This window comes from Pseudonaja textilis, chromosome 2 (assembly GCF_049901715.1).
Source record: "Pseudonaja textilis isolate UNSWEBS1 chromosome 2, rPseTex1.2, whole genome shotgun sequence".
NCBI classification, from domain to species: domain Eukaryota; kingdom Metazoa; phylum Chordata; class Lepidosauria; order Squamata; family Elapidae; genus Pseudonaja; species Pseudonaja textilis.
The window spans coordinates 54,250,247-54,271,134 of record NC_141991.1 but is presented as its reverse complement, the minus strand read 5'-3'; the positions used below and the strand labels follow the sequence as shown (position 1 = coordinate 54,271,134).

The window sequence follows — 20,888 nt, the reverse complement described above, 5'->3', positions numbered from 1 at the left end:
ACCTGTTCAATTTTTACATTAATGAATTAAGAACAAGGCCAATAATAGCAAAACTAGTTAAATTAGAGTAAAGTCCCATTTGTTATCGGATCTATTCTGAAGGCTAAAGGGACGGTTTCAATTAAATAAATAACCAGCATTAGAAGGCAAAATGGATCTACTCCTCTTTTCCTCATCTTTCACTGGAACTTTCCTATTCTGTTTTGTTTATTTTAGCTGCTTAAACAAGTTAATGAATGCTTTTTAAAAATACTAATGTAATCATTGTGAAGAGTTCCACAAGCCAATAGTGTAGCATAGGAGTCCAAAGACTGGCAACTATTATGTATACATGTATTTACTCATAAAATCTGCATCAAAGGATACAACATTAATTTGGAAAATTGAAAAAAAAGAAAAGGAAATAGCATTCTTTCCACAACAGATAGTAGTAGAACTAACACCACCTTTCAGTTAAAAGAAAAGAAAAGGAACTATTGTAATAATAGGCAGAAGAATAAATCTTGGGTACTGATTCCTAAAGTTAATGCTTTACATTTGTTTCCAAGATACTAGACCTTTCTATTACATGTATAAACAAAATTATAATTAGATTAAAAGATTACAGAGATGTTCCTCTATGTGAAAAGAAGTAATTACACACTCCCACTTTTCTACATTGAGAGTGGTAGTAATTACTGTTTATGTTTCTTGAAAATATATAAAGATACAACATAAATTCTTAGTCCTCTTTAGTAAGCAAATTAAAAGATTTGGGTAATGCCAAGTTGATACATGTATTTACTTCTAATATCCTCATCAAAGGATACAAACTCAATTGCATTTTACTGTTGCTTACCATTTTACTGTAGGAATAGCAATACTGAAAATACTGTTTTGTAAGCACAGCAATTCATCTCTGGACACATACATTTAACGTACCTTTAGGTAAATATACCTATATCTTCCCTTATAATGCACAAGGAATAATACAAAATGCTACAAGAATAATACAAAAAAGAACAAAGAAGAAACTATGATATAATAAAAAGCTGCTTTGTACTAGATAAGAGAAGCAATAAAAACTGTATGAAGCATTTTGCATTATTTATTAGTTATTATAGCATAACATTTTTTTTAAATGACCAAAAGTCTGCTTTACTCTGCATTGATGTATCTTTTTCCTCACTTTTTATTTTAGGAATTATTTTCATGTTTATCAGCTAATCATGTCAAATTTTATACTGCATGGAAAATCATTTAACACCTTGTATTTCAATTGATCAATCACTTTCAGGTAGGAGATTTAACAGAAAATATACAGTGCATTTCAAAAATTCATTTAATAGGTGAACATTTTTAAGTGGAAGTTAAACAGTTCTCTCTATACATGCCAGGTCCCTGAAAGTTGGGTTCTAACCTGAACAAAATTAAGCAAAACATATTTACAACTATTAAAAAAGAGATATGTTTACAAAAAATATACCATAGAGATAGGCTGGCTATGTCTAGCTAGCTATGTCCTACCAGGAGAAGAATCAAAGGAACATGCTCTCTGTCAGAAAAGAAAAACAGAAGGAAGTGACCTCAGATTAGCAAACTTACTCACAAAGAGCATGAAGAGGGACAAAGAGAAGACTCAAAGTAAATTCATAATTCTCTCCATTTGGGCAGTTGAATATATCTTTGACCTCAAACAGAACTATTAGCTTGGGCTCATCTATCACAAAGTCCATTTATTAATAACTTATGGAGCACAGAGTGTTAGGAATGATAGTCACCTAACAGTTGGGTTGGCAATATATAAACCAGGATAGTCATTTAATACTGTTGTATCTTTAAGAGAATGTTGTAATTGTGATTGGCTGAGGTTTCTCCAACGGCCATAAGATGGAGCCAGAAACCTGGTTTTTTTTTTCATTTCCTTTGCTTTTCCTTTTGCCTGATCGTCCTTCTGCTTGAGTTGCTGTGAGTCTTGCAACTATTCGCAAACTCCGTTTACTGAACTTTGTTTATGATACTGGTAAAGAAAAGGACTTCGTTTTGGGATTATCCCTGGACTGATTATTTTGAATACTAACTGCTTTAACTGCGTATGATTTGGACTGTTCGTTGGACTCTGTTTACCCATTTACAGGAAGTAAAACTTACATTTTACTATTCAGTGTATCTTTGTGCTGGTTGTGTGTTATTCATCACCACTCTCCCTATGTTTCCCTGAGTACACTCATTCTCCTAATGGGGAATACCTCAACACAGAGTCTCTGCATACTTGTACTGCAAATAACTACTGTGCTTTGTTGGATGGTAGGATAGCAATTGACTGATTTTTGCTTGCAATTAATCCAACTTCACCTAGGAGAACTTGTCTGTTTGTGGATTTATCATCTTACCTGTCTTTGGCCTAACGTGTATCTCTGTAGATGGGATACTGTTGTCCAACAGTCTTAAGATTTAAGGAAGCAGTTTCTTTTGATTCAAGAATACTATCCTTTGGTTGTTGCATTTACTGACCAATACATAGGATTTATACTGTTATAGCAATGTTTGGCATTGTCATTATGGTTGAATCCAGGACCTTTCCAAATGCACTCCTGAATAGGTCAGTCTTGACAGGGGCTCTTTGTTTGCAGTTTGTTTTAAGAAGATAGTTTCCATAGATACTAGGACTTTGTTGGCTTAAATAAACCTAAGAACTCAAGATGATATTTTCTCTTCTACCCTTGGTTGGGAAATAACTTTTATTTCTCTTTCTATCTAGCTGCCAACATGGTAGAAGCTATTTCCCAGCACTTTTACTTCTGCTTTCTTGATGAGGCTCTTTACAATTTCTTAATAAACCATCCATATAGGTGAGAATGAATGTCTTATCTGTAATTTCTATATCTGGAATAAAGACAAGGATGAGCTTTATATTTTGTTTAGCTTCTCATTCAAGGTTCCAGCTGTTTTGCTTCAGGCAGCAAAAATTCTAGAAACAAGCATATTAGATTTTGTGTGTGTGCCTGATGTCAGGTGGCTATTGCATGTAGATGTCTTTTATAATTTCTCCATGCAGAAATATCGTCTTTATATCAAGGTGGCAGATTGATGTGTCTTGCTGCTCCTACCTATATTGAGCAGTATTCTTATAAAGGAATCTGTCACAGTTTCAAACCAAGCCAGCAAAAGAAGAAGCCATGCTGTGAGCAGAACGGGTCTCTTTTCTGGAGTCTCAACTTGGCATGTGGTGAACAATACAAGAAAAAGGGTTTCTAGCCAGCATTACTGGCTTCTGCTAGCCAGCTGGCTATACAAAGTCAGTACTCTCTGCCTCCTGTTCCTGGTTGCTCCCTGGCTGGCTCCAGCAAGTACTTTTTTGGCCCGGCTTCAGCAAGTACTCTTCGAGCTCGGTTGCTGACTGGCTCCAGAAAGTACTCTTCAAGCCTGGATGGCTTCTGAACTGACCACAGCTGGCCTGCCTTCCTGGCTTCTCTCCCAGCATGAGTCCCATCACCCAAAACCCATCTGTGGTCCCCTCCCCCCCCCCCCCCCTGCACATGTGTGGCAACTCCGAAAAGGCGTGTTGTGGCCACTTTGAATGGTGCGCTGTCTTGGACGTTGACAATATCCTTGACTACTGGTGCAAATGTCTCATCACAATCTTCACCATAGAGGTAGTCTGACTTACAACCACAACTGAACCCCATTTTTTTGTTGCTAAGTGAGTTTTGCCCCATTTTACAACATTTCTGACAACCTGTTCAGTTGGTAAGTTGTTAAATTAGTTATCTGGTTGTTAAATAAATCTGGCTTCCCCACTGACTTTGTTTGTCAGAGGATCATAAGAGGTGATCACAGCATTCTGGGACACTGCAACCATCATAAATATGAACCAGTATCTGAATTTTGATCACATGGCCATGGGGATGCTGCAACAGTTATCAGTGTGAGAAAAAGTCATAACTCCCTTTTGTCACGTGCCATTGTAACTTCAAACAATCACTAAATGAACTGCTGTAACTGGAGGATTATCTGTAATTCTGAGTGTATCCCTTGGCCATCAAATTTAGTTTTATGGTATGGACTTCATCTTTTGAATTATCTGCATGGTCTTGTAAAACAACTACACCCCATGGTTGTATTTCTTACAGGTAACTGGACAAATGCAATTCTTGCAGAGAACTTCATTCTCTTCATCTGTACTCTTTCTCCCTTGGTGGGTCTCATCTCTTCAGTGTCCTTTCATGTGCAGGGAACTTTCCAATTGTTCCTTCTTGCCATGTGAGAAAGGCTTGGAACACCTTTGTTGAACTTAGCAGCACCTGGCTGCAATGCATTACTTTTCTTGCATAGCTCTGTCACAACTTCTGGGCATGCAAGGAAGTTTGCAATCTCTATTTGCTGTTTGCCTGGATATAGAAACAGAAACTGACACCTTATTTTGTTTCTAGGATACAGATTACTGAATTTTGTGAAGGAAACCTGCAGCTTCAATACTTTGCATTTTCCCCTCTGCCCATTGTCTGGGCAAAATATTTGAGGCTCTCCCCCACACCTCCAAGTTGCTGGTCTGCTTAGGGCACTTATTTAAATTTCTCCAGACCTCACTTTTTTCACTGATCAAGTAACAAAATAGGTATCTTGTTTGATGATGCAAGAACATTATTCTTTTCTATATAGTCTAGTGATATACTGGACCCATTCCTATGCACAAACGTTTTTCTCTTTTCACTTATAGAGTTATGCCTTTGGTATTTACACAACATTGCCATCAAGGCTGATTTGTTCATGAATTTACTGCTTGAACTAAGCCCTCCAATTTGCAAACATAATTTAAGTCCATTTTGCTGGAAAATCCCTGTCACATGCAATTGTGCACTCTCAGTTACATAAGGAAGATAGTCTTTAAATCTTATGCCACATCCTTTTATATATGATACATTTTATTGAAAGGAAATTTGCTCCAGATCTGGGATATATAAAGCATCTTTCCTTGTTAAATTGAGCACCTTTCCTTCACCTAACGCACAATTTTCAGAGCCTCTCCCAGCTGAGGTGATCTTTTGTCAGTTTGTCAAATAAATGGCAAATTTATACTTAATTTATATCAGTGAATCTCTTTCTCTTTAATGAAATTAAATGTTGTAGCAGAATCAAAACAGATGATATCTGATGGTCCATTTGTTCTTGCATTCACTGCTTGATCTCTCTTTGGCTTTTTAAAATACTGGTCTGAGATGAGTCATCCTATGAAATGCAGTCTAATAGCTCTGTCATTTCTCACTTTCCTTAGGACAAGTGACTTGCAAATGATTCTAGGCATTGCAAATGAAGTTTTCCTTTCTTTCTTTCTGGCCTTGCAATCAGCTTCTTCAGTGAGAACTGCACTTTTCCACTTGAGATTTATACAGATTAGAAGCTTGCAAACAGTGAATTACAGAATTAATATCAGTTTCTTCTTCTCATTTCTATTGCATGTACTGCAGCTTGCTAACTTCTAGTAAATGGACTTAAAAAGAAGACAACTAGCATTTATACTTCTCTCTATATCTACTCAAAGTGAGTGATTTGTGTCGTTTCCCCCCTTCTTTGCCATTTTAGACTAAATTTGTTGTATAGCTGTCTGTAAAAAAAAATAAAAAATCACCTTGGAGGTTGTGGATTTTTTCCCACAAATAAATAAGCCTGAGTAGATTTGCCATTTTTCAGAAATGGTGCAGGGTCTCATGCTTGGGCACGGGGTTGGACTAGATAATGTACAAGGTTCTTTCCAACTCTGTTAATCTGTATCTAAGTATCTGTGATTTGATTTAAATTCCTTAAATGCACAATAATGTAGTCACTCACCACCAGGCATATTATTCCAGCTGCTTTGTGGTCTGTTCCAATTCAGGATGGTCCTGATTATCCTGATTTACTGAGTCTCTCTTTGTCAAGCAAAAATATGTTTCCTTGAGACTGAATCAGAGTCTCAATCAGAGAGAGAATTCTGGTCCTTCCAACTTCTCCATGGGCTGAAAGTTTCCTGACTCCATTTCTGAAAATGGTCTCTTTCTTCTTCTAATCTTGACCTTGATAAAATGCTGTCTACTCTCCTTTATGAAACCTTCTAAGTACTATTCTGTTCAAGTTTGAAGTATTCTCCATGTGCGAATCTAATCTTGTCCTACTTGAGGGTAGGTCAAGAAGTAATGTATGGAAGCTCAAGGAGATATGCAATCTGGCAATAAGGAAAAATTTCTTCACAGTAATAACTGTTAAGTAATGGATTTGCTTGCCTCTTGGAGTTGGGGCTGCTCCATAGCTTGATTTCAAGAAAAGACTGGACAATGATTTGTTTACATGGTATGAGGACTCCTGCCTTAGGCAGAGAGTTGGACTAGAAAAATCTTTAAGATACCTTCCAGCCCTATGGTTCTATGAGTCTTTATTAAATATATATAAACTACTAAAACTTGCATGTCTGTTTGATTGTTTGTAGCAATAGCAACAGCACTTAGACTTATACACTGCTTCAACCGTACTTTACAGCCCTCTCTAAGCAGTTTACAGAGTCAGCCTCTTGCCCCCAACAATCTGGGTCCTCATTTTATCAACCTCAGAAGGATGGAAGGCTGAATCCACCTTGAGCTGGTGAGGATCGAACTGCTGGCAGTGAGCAGCGAGTTAGCCTGCAACACTGCATTCTTAACCATTGCACCATCACAGCTCTTGTAACCTTCAGTTGGGAGAAATGGTGCATCATAGGTCAACAATTTTTGCAACATTACATCTCAAATGGACTAACTTACAGATCTAAAACCTGAGACCCGTGATCTCTATGAGATTAAAATTTTGAAAAGTTGTGGTCACTTCACTGCTATTATGCTGCTGCACTGATTGGTCAGATTAGATCACATAATCATCATTTTTACTGCTCCCTGCTAGCTTTGTACAATGAAAGTCAATGGGGAACCTGGTAGGACATCAGAAGTCACTTGCCTCCCACTGTTTTTCTACCTGCCCGAAGTCATTATGCTTCTGTATTTAGTTAGAAAATATCTCTGAAAGAATGACCCAATGGCTCACAGGTTACCTCATTATATTTAGGATTCTCGGAGTTCTATTCTTATCATTATTTTTCTCTTTCTGCAGTCTACTGATTCTCCATGAGAAAGTAAAGTAACAAGGCAATAAGAATCAATACTGATTCTCCATGAGAAAGTAAAGTAATAAGGCAAAACTATGCAGTTACTGGATTTTAATAAAATATTACATCTTATCCAGGTTTTGTGGTTGTAGAATATATATATATATATAAAGTAATAATCTTAATACTTTTACAATGAAATGTAATCAAGTTATTGAAGCAATCAATATAGACAGATGTTTAGAGCTGTACCATTCTGCTAGTCATCTATCATGACTCTATGATGCCAATTTCTGCTTACTAGTGCTATATAAGAAACTAAGTTTTAAACAAATTAGGCTTCTTTGCCATCAGGATAATCTGTGCAATTGACAAACACTTTTTTGATGCTTCGGAAACCATCATATAATTAGGGCAACAGAAACAACAGCAAACATTTTAAAAGAAAAATATTCTCAGAATAATATTTTTTTACCTCATAGAGGTGTTGAACAAATTTTATGCAGAACGGTAGTACAAGAAAATGATGGTATTTCTTTGGCACTATAACGTCCTTTGCAATATAGTTTTGTTTTCACAGGTGCTGCTGGGGGAGGGAAAAAGAAGAAAGACAGTCTCCAGTTTCAAGATTTTTAGATTACGTTTTTTAGACAACATATGTTGAAGAATGGAAACAAAAAATTGAACCATTAGGCAAATAATGTATGTGAAAATTAATCAACATGGTTACAAAGGAAGATGTCAGATAAATGTCTTCCTAGAAAAATTAAATAAATCTACACATACAAAAGAAAAAAATAGTTCAAACAAGACAATATTTTTGAGAATTTTATTGGTCTGATGCTCACGGATATTAGTGACTATGTTTCTTTAGTTTTAGTTATATACAGAAGCAAAATTTAAACAGAAATTGACTTGATGAAAGAGTGCAGCAACTTGGCCTTTTAGGTGACATTAAAAATGTTTGCAAACCTGAAAAGGGCGACTGAAGTTAATCAAAACATTTGACTTACTCTAGTTCCAAACAGAACTATGTCAGGATGGCTAATTTAATAAATGCTATATACAATATTTCATAAATTTTATGAAAACAAAACCCAGAATTAGATTCTACTTTAGAGATGTGAATAAAATCAGACAGAAAAATAATAGGCTGAAGGAAACCACCAAAAGATAGTTCCTTATTAAAAAGAATGTTTCTGTCTTGATGAAGACAACCAATAACATTGAAGTTAACAATGATGTTCAATTCATTCTCTGGGTCTCTCTTTCTCAATGTGCAGTGCTATTCACAGAATATACATGCAATTATACAGTATATACACTCAGTAAATTGCATGAATTGTTTATTCAGGATGACTGCACTGCAATGGACTAACACTTTTTGCTTGATAGAGAAAAGAAATCTACATTTACTAAAAATAAAATTTCAAATTATATCTTATATATGAAAGATGCTTTTCTTTCACTTAAGGTAGTCCATAAATTGTCAAAACTATGAGATGAAGCTGTATAAAAAGCATTAATGATTCCAAAACATCTTTATCTAAGAAAATCCTACATTATGTAGGAAATAATACAGAGAACTGTTAATCTGAAAGTAAGAATTCTCTCTCTCTCTCTCTGTGTGTGTGTGTGTGTTTGTACACACATACACCAAAAAAAATAAAATAATCAAAGTCATTCTTTTTTCTATCTTTCCTAGTTTTTTTCTTCTCTCTTCTCTGTGCTTTTACTCTCTTTCCTTTCTTCTGAACAAACAAATTCAAGTCTACCTAATGAATCTCATATGCAATTAGTTCATTTAATTATTCATAACAGTAATTAACACCAATGCTCTGTGACAACAGACACGAGTATCATGGGATGTTATTCATATATCCCAATACATGCAATTAATAGTGCAAAAAAGGGATTTCAGGAATGTTTAATCTGGACCTAAAATGATTGAGAAGATGATAAATATCAGTATTAAGATACATGAAAGGTGTCATTGAAAGCTACATTCTCTTGTCACAGAACTAGGACCAGAAATAATGGGCATAATAATTAGATTTCATTCAAATTTAAGGAAAACCTTCCTGATATAGGATATAGTAAGTAGTAAAATTGAACATATAACATAGCAGTTATAATTTCTTCATCTCTGGAGATATGTAAGAAGAATTTGAACAGCCATCTCTCAAGAATTGTTTTATTGTTTTTCTTCTACAGTATATTAGAGAAAGATAGATAAAGAGAGAGAGAGAGAGAGAGAGAGAGAGTGAGTGAGTTACACTAGATCAGGGGTGTCAAACTCAATTCCATTGAGGGCTGCATCAGTGTCTGTGGGGGTGCTGGGGGGGCATGGCCAGCTTGATGTTATTCATGTCAGGAGTGCCTGTGGTGGCCTGAGTGCTCTGCCAGTGAAAATGGGCTCCTGAACTCCATTTTCAGCTGCGACGGACTCCTTCAACCCTCTGCCAATAAAAATTAAGCTCAGGAAGGCCATCCGTGGCCTTTGTGAGCTCCATATTCAGCTACAACAGCTTCCTGAAACCTTCTGCCAGTGAAAATAGAGCTCAGGGGAGTCCCATGCGGCGCTTCCGAGCTCTGTTTTCGCTGGTAGAGGCACCACGGCCCATCACTGTTCCCAGGGTGGCCTTGTGTGCCAGATCTAAGCCAGATCTGGGCCCTGGGCCTTGAATTTGACACCGCTGAACTAGATGGTCTTTGTGGTTTCTCACTTTCAGCTTTACAGTTACAAGATTGAATGATTCAATGAAGTGCTTCAGATTCAAAGGCAGAAAGAAGCTTTGGAGTTCATAAATCTTTAAATGTAGCCCCTGACTGCAGCTCCTTAAGCATGTCCAACTGCCTTCCACAGCTTCCACACAATCCTGGGAAAATAAGGCTTTGATTTAAGAAGTTACAGACAGATGCTACATGGATTATTCCATAAGCTCCAAAACAGTTCTTTAACCTTATATCCAAAAGTATTGCACAGATCTAAGAGGAAGTTCTAAGGAAAATTCAAGTCCAGGGTAATTTATAGGTTTGTTATGATTCTTTTTAAAATCTATTTGTATAATAAATGTTTAGAATTGCAAGTACATTCATTCTGTGAATATTTCTTCTTCTCCAATCAGCAATATCATTTAATATAAGAAGATAGCAGTCTTATTAAAAACATGGAAAGTGTGTTACTAACTCTATATTGTATTTTTATATATTAGATAATAAAACAATTAATCCTAATTTCATTAGGAAATATGCTTTAAAGGGACCATGAGATCATTAGAACACACCCTAACAGGTCATTCGGACCCAAATGAACACTAATTAAACAATAGTAGCAAAGCAGAAGTTCCTTAGTGGGCTTTTTAAAATGTACTTCAAACAAATATATTATTTCCATAATACAGTACCATAATTTGCTGCAGTTTGTTGCAATCTGTGATCCACTGAATAATGAATAACTCTACAATTCATAAACTCTTAGTTGCTAACTCTGTGATGATCTTCTCTTTTTGTAGTCTTCAGAAATGGTAAAACAAGCTCAAAACCAGACATGTTCACTCTTTCCAAATTGCTTACTGCATATTTATAAGGGGAAAAAAAAAGAAACAGAAAAAGAAACCCACAAAAAGAAACAGAAAAATGTTGAAAACATGGAAAATAAATAAGGAATTAATGAATTATATAGACATACATCAACAAATAATGTTTTGACATTTATAGATTTAGGGTTTACTGCAGATTCTTTCCAAGAGAATGAAAGTACCATGATTTTTCAACACATTATTAATATTTAATATACATATTTAGCCATGAAATGACAAATTGCCACTCTGACTTTTATTGATTAAAAATGAAACTAGCTGTCCACTTCATGTGTACTCTTCATGAATAATTTTAAAGCTATCTTGAATACTTTCCATACTAAAAAAGTGCATATGAACATCATATATTTTTAACCTTATGTCTTTGTGTATTTATTTATGTATGCCTATATGTCTTTTATTTATTTTGTGATTTTATGTAAATTTTCTCTGGAAATTCTACAAAAATCTTCACTGTGGAAATCTATTTACATTCTTTTGAAAAATGAATTGAATGGGTTATGATTTTCATAGCAGATCTCTCTATAAAAGGAAGAAGTGGGTGGCCCATCACTACTCTTACCTGTACTCTGAATGTAAGGCAGGGAGAGTTAGCAGAGTATGGTACAATGGAGCTGGACAGCAAAACTGGTGCAGAGTATTTATAGACCTACGACACAAGGAAAAACAAAGTCAACACACTGAGTGTTTAGTAAGGGGCTTTCTAATGGAAAGGCAGGTGCTGCTGATTACATCTGAGTTGTTTCACTCAGTTTTCATTTGATGAAAAGTAAAAATAAACTAAATCCTTAATTCCAATTCCAATTCCAATTCCGACAAGCATAACACTATCTGTATCAAAAATGAGAATGACTGCAATGAAACTTTGAAAAGTCTCAATGCGTGTTAAGATTAATGGCTCTCTTTGCTAGCTTAAGTGGAATAATAGTAGCAAAGAAAAATGGAAAAGTAGCAATATATATATTTGTGTGTGTGTGTGTGTGTGTGTGTGTGTGTGTGTGTGTGTGTTCAGAATACTCTGCACCAGTTCATCTGATAGCTTTAGAATTCCATCGTGTTCAGACCCTAAGAAATTTAATGGGATATTGAATAATTACATATTTTAAATGCTTGTGAAACAAAATAAACTATGTGTGATTATGCAATATCCTATTTTCTAGTATATAAGAATATTGTAATCATTTTCAATAAGCCTTTAACCAGAAAAAAATAAATTATTTCCAATACAAAGTTACAATTAAATCAGTTTATAAAATATAAGAAAATTACTCCAGCATTTGGAAACAAATGAAGTTGTGTCCAATATATGCAATTCATTAAAAACCTGAAACTATTTATGACAAGATTAAAATGCTACATATAATCATATTTTATTTTGTTCTCTCCTGTTGTTTTGCTTGCAGACTTTTCCCTAGACGCTTCAAAATAAAATATATTGAAGAGCAAGTCCTTTGAGGTCATCCTCTTATGAGATCAAAAAGAGGAATTAAGCAGGAATATGTTATGTCTGCAGCAAGGGGAATTATATCAAACTAATCTTTTTAATACAAAAGTCAGGCTGCTCTGATTTTTTTTCCATCCAAAGTTATATATGTACATCATAGCAAGGTAAAAACTATTCAACATTCATAAAGTTGAAAACACCTAGTTACATTTAAACATATTTAATGCTTTTATGTTTAGCAATAGGACATAAAGTGAGCAAAAACATGAAATCCAAAAGGAAAATTGAATTCTTAGGTATTACTATTTAGGAACAATATAAATATCTCATGGGAGGAAAAGAAAATACAAAAGGTTTGAATCCAGATATCATGCCATCAAAAGAGACAAGCCATCCCCTCCCACCACCCCCTTTGAAAATACTCAGTTTGGTGAGGATATTAATTGGGGAAGAGAGTTTACAGGAGGTTAGATAGAGAAACTCCCTGTGCGTGCCAAAGCTTCAAATAAATTTGTGATATTAAGAAAAAATATATTTTGCAACATTGTTAGACATATAATAATTTTTATTCTACATGCTCATATAAGCAAACATACCCTTACAGAGTATCCTAGTTGGAAGTGGTCTTTTAGAACATGTCATCCGAAACTTGCCCATTGCAAAATTCCATTAAATCATTTCAGACCATCCCTGAAAGATAGTGGTTTAGCCCACATTTGAAAAACATAAGCAAGAGGGTGCTATCGTATTTCAGATAGATTGTTCTACCATTTAAGAGTATCATGAGGAAATTCCTTCAACTATTCAGCAAGGTTATTTTTCTTTTAATTTAAACTAGTTGTCATGTTCTCGGTTGTAACAGACCAAATCCACCCATTCTATCACGTGGCATTTGTAGACCACTCTCATATCTTTGTTCAGTTTTTTTTTCTTTTGCAAGGAAACATGCTTTTAACAAGCTTTAACCTCAGGTTAGGTTTCCAAAACCCTTATCATCCAGTACTTTTCATCTGAATGCATTCCACTTCTCAATGTCCCTCTTAAGACAACAAAAGAAAAACCCATGGTTTAACAGGATGCTTTACCAATGATTTGTTTTAAAATATTTCATTTTTTAAAAAAAAATGCTCAAAATGTTTATTTTAACAATAATTTGAGACTTAATTCCCAACAAATGCCTGCTTATTCCTACAATTATTTTAAACATGTTTCATTCTGAAGTACCTACAGTGATACAAAGGGCAATAAAACTGAGAGAATATAAACAAAATAGAAATTTTGGTCGAAATTTACTAGTATAATATCTAGAAAGGAGTTATCATTAAAAGAATTTCACATTTCACATACAATCAGTATTTATTCCTGTCATAGACTATCAGCTGCCTTATTATTTTCAGATTCACTATGATCTCCTGAGATTCACCTTACATTCTCATTTCCTGTCTTCACATGAAGTGTAAAAACGAAATGTTACTGATGTGAAACTTGACACAAAGACTTTTGAAAAATACTTAGATCATTCCTTTACACTTACACTGAAATATCCGGCTGTTTTAAAAAAAGCTTTTCTAAAAAAACCTATCCATTTTAATGGTTCTTATTTTATCATATTTATCTCCTAGATTTACTTTTTAAATATTTCTACCATTTGAAATAATAAATTATTGAAAGATATATCTATAATCTTACTAATTAAATCATAAAATAATTTCCTAGAACTAAGTTTCATAACACTAAAGTATATTTACAATTTGTTCATAAAAAAGCAGCACCAATGCATGTATGTATGTATATATGTATGTATGTATATATGTATATGTATATGTATATGTTTTCTTAAGTTTTTGCGGGTACTTACATGTATGGTATTCAGCTTTGTTCGGGTATTTTCCCACACGTGGGAAAATACCCGAACAAAGCTGAATACCATCTATCTATCTATCTATCTATCTATCTATCTATCTATCTATCTATCTATCCGCATATACATATACATACACACACACGTGTGTGTGTGTGTGTGTGTGTGTGTGTGTGTGTGTGAATGCTTTATTTTTGCATTTAGCCATTCTTCTGAATTCAGCTTTTAATAAAAAGGAATTCTAGTTACAAGGAAAAGTTTAACATAATTCTGGTTTCTAGTTTACATTTTTTATTTACGTGTGCATAATTTGAGCCGGGAATTAGACTAGAAGACCTCCAAAGTCCCTTCCAACTCTGTTATTCTTTTAAATGATTCAAAATTTTCATTTAAAATGTACCAAAGCTATCCTGAAAGTTGACATAATTGGCACTTAAATTAATAACATTGTTTTACATTCTTATATCGTATATCAGTAACACAAGATAATTTCTGCAGATAAATTTATATATTATGGTTGCAATACTTTCCATAATAACTCATACACCTATAACCAACATGATGAGACACTATGGGGCAGTTTCCTAAATACAAATATTTGAAACAAAGCACTGATTTTGCTTCATATTTTGATAGAAGCATGATCATATTTTTCCCCTTAGGTAAAAACATCAGAGCACTACACCACAGTTTAAGAGAACCTGTGTGGTTTCATCAAGCTTATGTTTCACAGTCAAGACTCAGGAATCAAAATGTCTGCACAATCACTTGCTCACTGCAAGTTAAGGCTAAGCTAAAACATATCTTGCCTCTAATAAACATTAATAAGGATCTGAAGCTAATTTCAGAGTCCTGTTATCTGGTTTCCTATAAATATAATTAAGCCTGATGTGGTTGAACCAAACAGACCAACTCAAAGCAGGAGAACCAAGAGAACTCTTCTCTTACAATGTTATATAGGCAGAATGGTTAAAACCTGATGTGGTTTCATAAATTGCCTTTATCACTCTAAATCAAAATACAAATCATATACATAAGACAAAAATCAAATTCCCAGTCATCCCCGTAATAGTCCTGGCTTAATCATTTGAAGATTCTATTGTTTGAAATTAATAATGCTCACAAAATTAATATTATGAAAACGACTACAAGGATAGACAACAGAAACTAAATTTACACACTAGTTTATTAAGAATAGAAAAAAGTTATATTCATATCTATCCCAAATTCAAGCCACAGTAAATTGAGATAATATACAACAGCACACCCAATTTGACATAAAGTGGTATAGACAATATATCAAGCAGCCTATATTTTTGCGTGCAATCTCCTACTTCTTCTTGAGTTATTAAAAAAAGGGAAAAAGTCAGCCCTAAATTTTATTAACATCTAGATAGCGCTTCTTGAATAATTTAAGTAGAACACATTAGCCACATATTATCACTAGCATCTGGAATTCAAGCATCTGGTTATTCAACGTATTGTAGTTTCATCTTGAAAATGAAGGATACATCCCATGGAATTTTTCACCTGTGTATAGATGAAAGTAAGAGGAGGCAAAATGTATGTATCCTAAAATAATTTCTACTGGAATTTTTCACACTATGGCTATAAAGTGTATTTATGCAGTGTCTCATTGCAAATTTGCAAAATAGACCTACAAATTAATGTGAGTTTTTACAATAAAGTGGTTTCAGCTATTATCACAGTTGGAGAACAGAAAAGGACAATTCTGTTGGCCTTGTTCAAACACACATAGTTATCTGACTTGACAATGCTTATGTATATAATCTGTTTATTAAATCTGGACCATATAAGATCCAACAGATGCTAAATTGTCTATATCCCACCCTCCATACAATGACTGTACAAATAACTTTTCTGTAAAAAGGGGCTACCATAGCTTTCTATGTTGTTCAAAGACAGCGCCATTTGAACACATAAAGATATGGATAAAAATGAATTGTATGTCTTGATTTTATTGCATCAAGATTATAAAACATACAATACATAATAATGTGTTTGCACAAACTGCATGTATTTGTTTTGGCTTACATGCCCTATTAGAAACAATTCAAATATCCCAGTTGTATTGCTATTAGATATAAAAATTCTGTGTCAGAAATCTTTAATTCAGAATTACCAGTTTGCTTTATGAATCATTACTATATAGCGCACCCCTTAGATTTCTAAATGTGAAATCTTTATCATCTTTTCTTGAAGAAATGTAAATATCTCAAAGGAAAAATATCTATTCATGGGGATTTAAACAGAATCTATTACTTCTGCTGTTGTTGTTACCAACAGTTATAAAATAGGCATGAACTTTTAACATCACCTTATTAGACTATTTTTATGAGATATATTTACAATGGTTATTTTTATCTGCCAGTTTTAAATAGATCATAACCAGAGGCAAAATGAGAGCATCCTGAACAGACATGAAATTCATGACTGTAGATTTAAAACCTTTTAGATGCTGTACCTGGAAATTAATCACAGCAACAGAAACTGGGTTTCTTATTATATTTTCCTGCAAACATACACTTTCTGTTATTTCAAACTAACCATTTTTTGTAGCAAGAAGCAACAGCACCATATACAAGTTATAGAAAATACTTAACCTATTTCAACTGAAATTAAATTTGTTCTTTGCTTATATGTAGAAGATTTAAATCAAATATAATAACTAAATGTGATATTAACAACCAGTAGTTGTTTAAATATTTTTCTATCTAAAATCATGTTCAAATAAATAAAGAAATAAAAAATACACAAGAAAAGTAAGGAAAAGAAACAGCATTCATAACATATTTTAAACTGAGCAGAATTATTGTGAAAACTGCATTTAAACGCCTTTCAAATAATTAAGAATACAATTACTAATTCTTATTTTACTGTTTAGAAAATATATCACCAATAGAAAAAAAGACATCAAAGATTGCAAATTTGTTTTCTCAGTACAGCAATACATTGTAATTACTGGTTCTCAAAGGAAAAAAAAGAAAAAAGAAAGTGAAAACATTCATCTGAAAGCAAAGTTATTATCCAGTACAATTGTATATAACATGCTCCATTCAATTGGAAAGGGGACTAGCTAAATCCAGAACTTTGTCCTTATTTCTTGTACCAAGCTGAAAATAAATTTTCTCTGACATTATCTATGTAAATTATATGCATATATTAAAGCATATCTACATAGTAAAATTTTAACAGGTATTATTTCAAATATCAAGATACAGTCTGTGTAATTCTTATTTAATATATGTATGGTTATTAATTACTACGTACTATGTTCTATAGAATATTTTTGTAGAGAAAATAGTATCTATCCATTCAAATGAAAAATATTTTGACGTTAGAAATATTTTTTTCATATGTATGTATTTATTACCCAAGTAATCTGCCACATTCAATAAATTCAACATTAACAGTTCACAATATGAATTAATCATTTGATGAAATGAATAATATTTCAGTCAAACAAACCAAAAGATAACACTTCAGATGCAACGAAGTTAAGATTTCTCTTGTTTGAAAAATATGGTCCTGTCCTTTTTACAGGTGGGAAGATGCGTTTTAATTATTCATAAAAATTAAGAAGTGACCTCTAAATATAAAAAGCTTAAAGATATCAACTAGCATTCTATTACAACATAGTAGGTAAGTAACACATGAATTAAACAAATTCAGAAAACTATTATAACTCCTATCTCCCATGTCATCTTAAACTGTTACAATCTTGATTACATATTTATGAGCATAATAGTTTTGTATTTGAATACCAAGTTGTACAAATAACACAGTAGCAAATGCATGTACAGTTGAAATTGAATAGGTTCTGAATCCAATAAAAATCAAGCTAAGCATAGTTAATCTTACAAAATATATGCAACTGGAATCTAGGTAGATTTTCTTTTCTTTTTATATGACAGTTTAGCATAAGGCAAAATAAGTAACTAATATATGTTAACTAAGGTCATCTCTGATTCTGGGCAAAGTAAACCTGACATAAATGTCTATGTTCATTCAGATAAGAGTATATTTAAAGACACCATCATATTTTCATCCTAAGGGTGCAATTTTCATTACATCCATTACCATGGAATAAGGAGTTCAACGCTAAAAATCATATCCAGCAGAACAACCCCATTAAAGGTAAATGAAATGAGCTGCAGCCTAAAACCTTGATTCACAAGTCAGTGGAGCTAAAGTTCTAGGATTAAAGCCAATTTAGTCACACTGAAAACAGGGTTTGACCTTCTTTTTCATCTGAGTAATGAAAAACTATCTATGATTAGAAAACCTTGAAATCAATTGCTCTTAAAATTGAATTTATACTGGTTTAAATTTAACTTCAGCTGAGATGCCAATTAAGCTTCAATGAAGGTGAATTATAGCAAAACCATGCTGCAGAGCCACTGGTTAATTTCAAGACATCTGCCTGTGGGATGAGCATTTTCCCTTTGCATTAGAAGATAAAATTATGCAGACATGCATGTTATAATAATAGATCTGAACACTAACCACATTCTTGGACTGCACTGACATCAATGCAGAGGAAAATGTAGCATATATAGAATAAATATCAATATAAAAAATAATGAGTTTAGAGTTGTAAACTTCTTGACTTGCATGTTTCAAACAAAATGGTGGAATTACCAAGTTACAGTGAAATATACTATCATACATTCACCATATGTTTGCTTTCATTTTTATTAAAAATATATGACACACTAATTTAATTGCTTGTAATAATGCATGCAAGTATTAAATCCATTAGAGTCTTTAAAAAAATTGCAGTCCAATATAAACCAACTCTGAATAAACCTTACATTTATTACTGGCACATGAAAAATCAACCAAACACCTTACTCTGACTACCGTATTCCTGCAATGCTCATATTGAAACACAAAATACATAAACACCATGACAAAATGTGTAGCAGTTATATATTGCTGTGCCACAAACAATATCAAATAGTGTCCAGAAATAATCAAAACCCATATCCTAACTATGCCTTAACAAAAGAATTTCATAATAACTGAACAATGCAATATTAATAAAAAAATCCTTATAACAGATTTTTTTCAATTTCATTTTTTAAAATTATGGGATTTGATATAATCACTAACAAATCCTCTTTCCTTTTTCACCATGCTTAATTATTTCTACTTTTAAAGCTTCGAAGTCTTCGAACTAGATTTCTAAAATGCACATCAGTAAAGTACTCAGAGGAAACACCCATAAAATGGTTCTTGAAAAGAAAGCTGCTGAACAGTGAATTAATTGTTATTCCTATTATCACCTTGAGTAATGTAGATTCTTTGTCTCCTTCAACAAATATTAATTCTTTGAAGTTTTAACAAAGGAAGAGAATACTTACAAATGACACCTTCTGCAAGCCATCCTCGGTTTTTCCTAAAAATTCTTCAGCTTTGTATAGGTGTCTAAGTGCCTCTTTTCCAAGAATCAGAATTCACGTTCTCAGCTTTCACATGCTCATTCAACTCTCGGCCACAGAGGAACACCACAGATTAAGAAGCCTGTGATGTAACCAGCATCAAATACTGCATCAGATGAACCCAAACACTCTAAGGGGTTATATTTTGCAAAGCAAAAGGTTTTTTTTTAAAGAGGAGGATTAGCAGATGTATAAACCAGAAGCTCAGGATTCACAATGATTTATCTTTATACTTTCTGTCTGGTGCAATATCGTATGTTTATATTTAGATTAGCAATAGATTCCTAATTGAACTCTATTATGACATTCAGTTTCATCTTTTTAAAGCAAGCTAGTGATACAGTTTTAGAATTCACCGTCTTTTTATGAACAGCATAGTACAGTCCAAGCTAGAAAAAGGCCATTGGTCCTTTTATCTCCATGGTAACAGCAGCATCTGTGGAGCCAAATTCTACTGCAAAGTCAATATATAGTGAAATATGATCATATAAACAGATAAAATGGAAACAAATAAATAAAAATAGGTACAGATAATGAATATTAGTGATTTGAGTAAAAAGATTAATTTTACATAACATCATATATAAAACAGAAAGTAATTTATTTGATTTCAGCAACACTACCACCTCATAATTTTGGATCACTACAACATATTTATGATGTAGGCATTTTAGGAAGGTGTATGCTTAATTATGGAAAGTCAGGCTATCGCTTACTGGTTTTTACAATAATTGTAAAAATATATTAAATATCAGAAAATTCCAAATATACATTTAAACAAAAATGTCAGTGTAGCACTCCACAGTAGAAACATAATATAGATCACCAACCTCACTTTTGTATATTAATACTGTACTGTATTACATTATCAACTTTTTTGGAACAAAAAACAGCAAGGCTGATTTGTGGCTTTTTTCAGTAAACATCTTTAAATTGCATCTTATTTACAACAACAGAACTAGTCAGATATCTGAGAAATTACTCATATCCAATAATTGTCTCACTATCCAGAGAAAGGTATACTCACATCTCAATCTTAGAATGATTCAGCATTCTTTCAAATTAATAGCCAATCTGTCTCACCTGATTTAACACTCATGGTGACCATCTGCTTTCATTACCAAGTGAAAATAATTAAATGGACAGCTCATATATGTGGACAAGTAATAAGTTCAAGGCTAACCAACAAGTAGGAAATATTTTAGCTAGTAAAAAGTCTTTCAAAGACATTCTTGCTGTTTTCTAAAATGATGCTTAAATATCACTAATACTGGAAATCTTGTAATCAATTCCAGTCTGAAATTAGTTATGGATGACAATTTGGGCAGTGACAATTTTATCTGAACCTGTAGAAGCAGTTGAATTGGATTCAGTTTGGGAGAAAGGATCTTCCACTTCAGAGGTGGGTAGAAACAGACAGGCCACA

The 20,888-nt window shown here is 33.3% G+C and overlaps 1 protein-coding gene across 10 annotated transcripts in view; it reads right to left on the bottom strand.

Annotated features, from left to right (window-relative positions):
• Positions 1–20,888, bottom strand: part of IQSEC1 (IQ motif and Sec7 domain ArfGEF 1) — a 321,447-nt gene that overhangs the window by 191,700 nt on the left and 108,859 nt on the right. For 2 of the 10 annotated variants that reach the window (XM_087923917.1, XM_087923920.1), the window contains exon 1: positions 19,385–19,546. The exons of 7 other annotated variants lie outside the window; for them this stretch is intronic. In XM_087923917.1, coding sequence (XP_087780043.1) covers positions 19,385–19,407 — 23 coding nt within the window. In that variant the 5' untranslated portion in view covers positions 19,408–19,546. Of the gene's footprint in view, positions 1–11,254; positions 11,342–19,384; positions 19,547–20,888 lie in introns of those variants that run through there. One more of the 10 variants, XM_087923924.1, reaches the window with a different exon arrangement.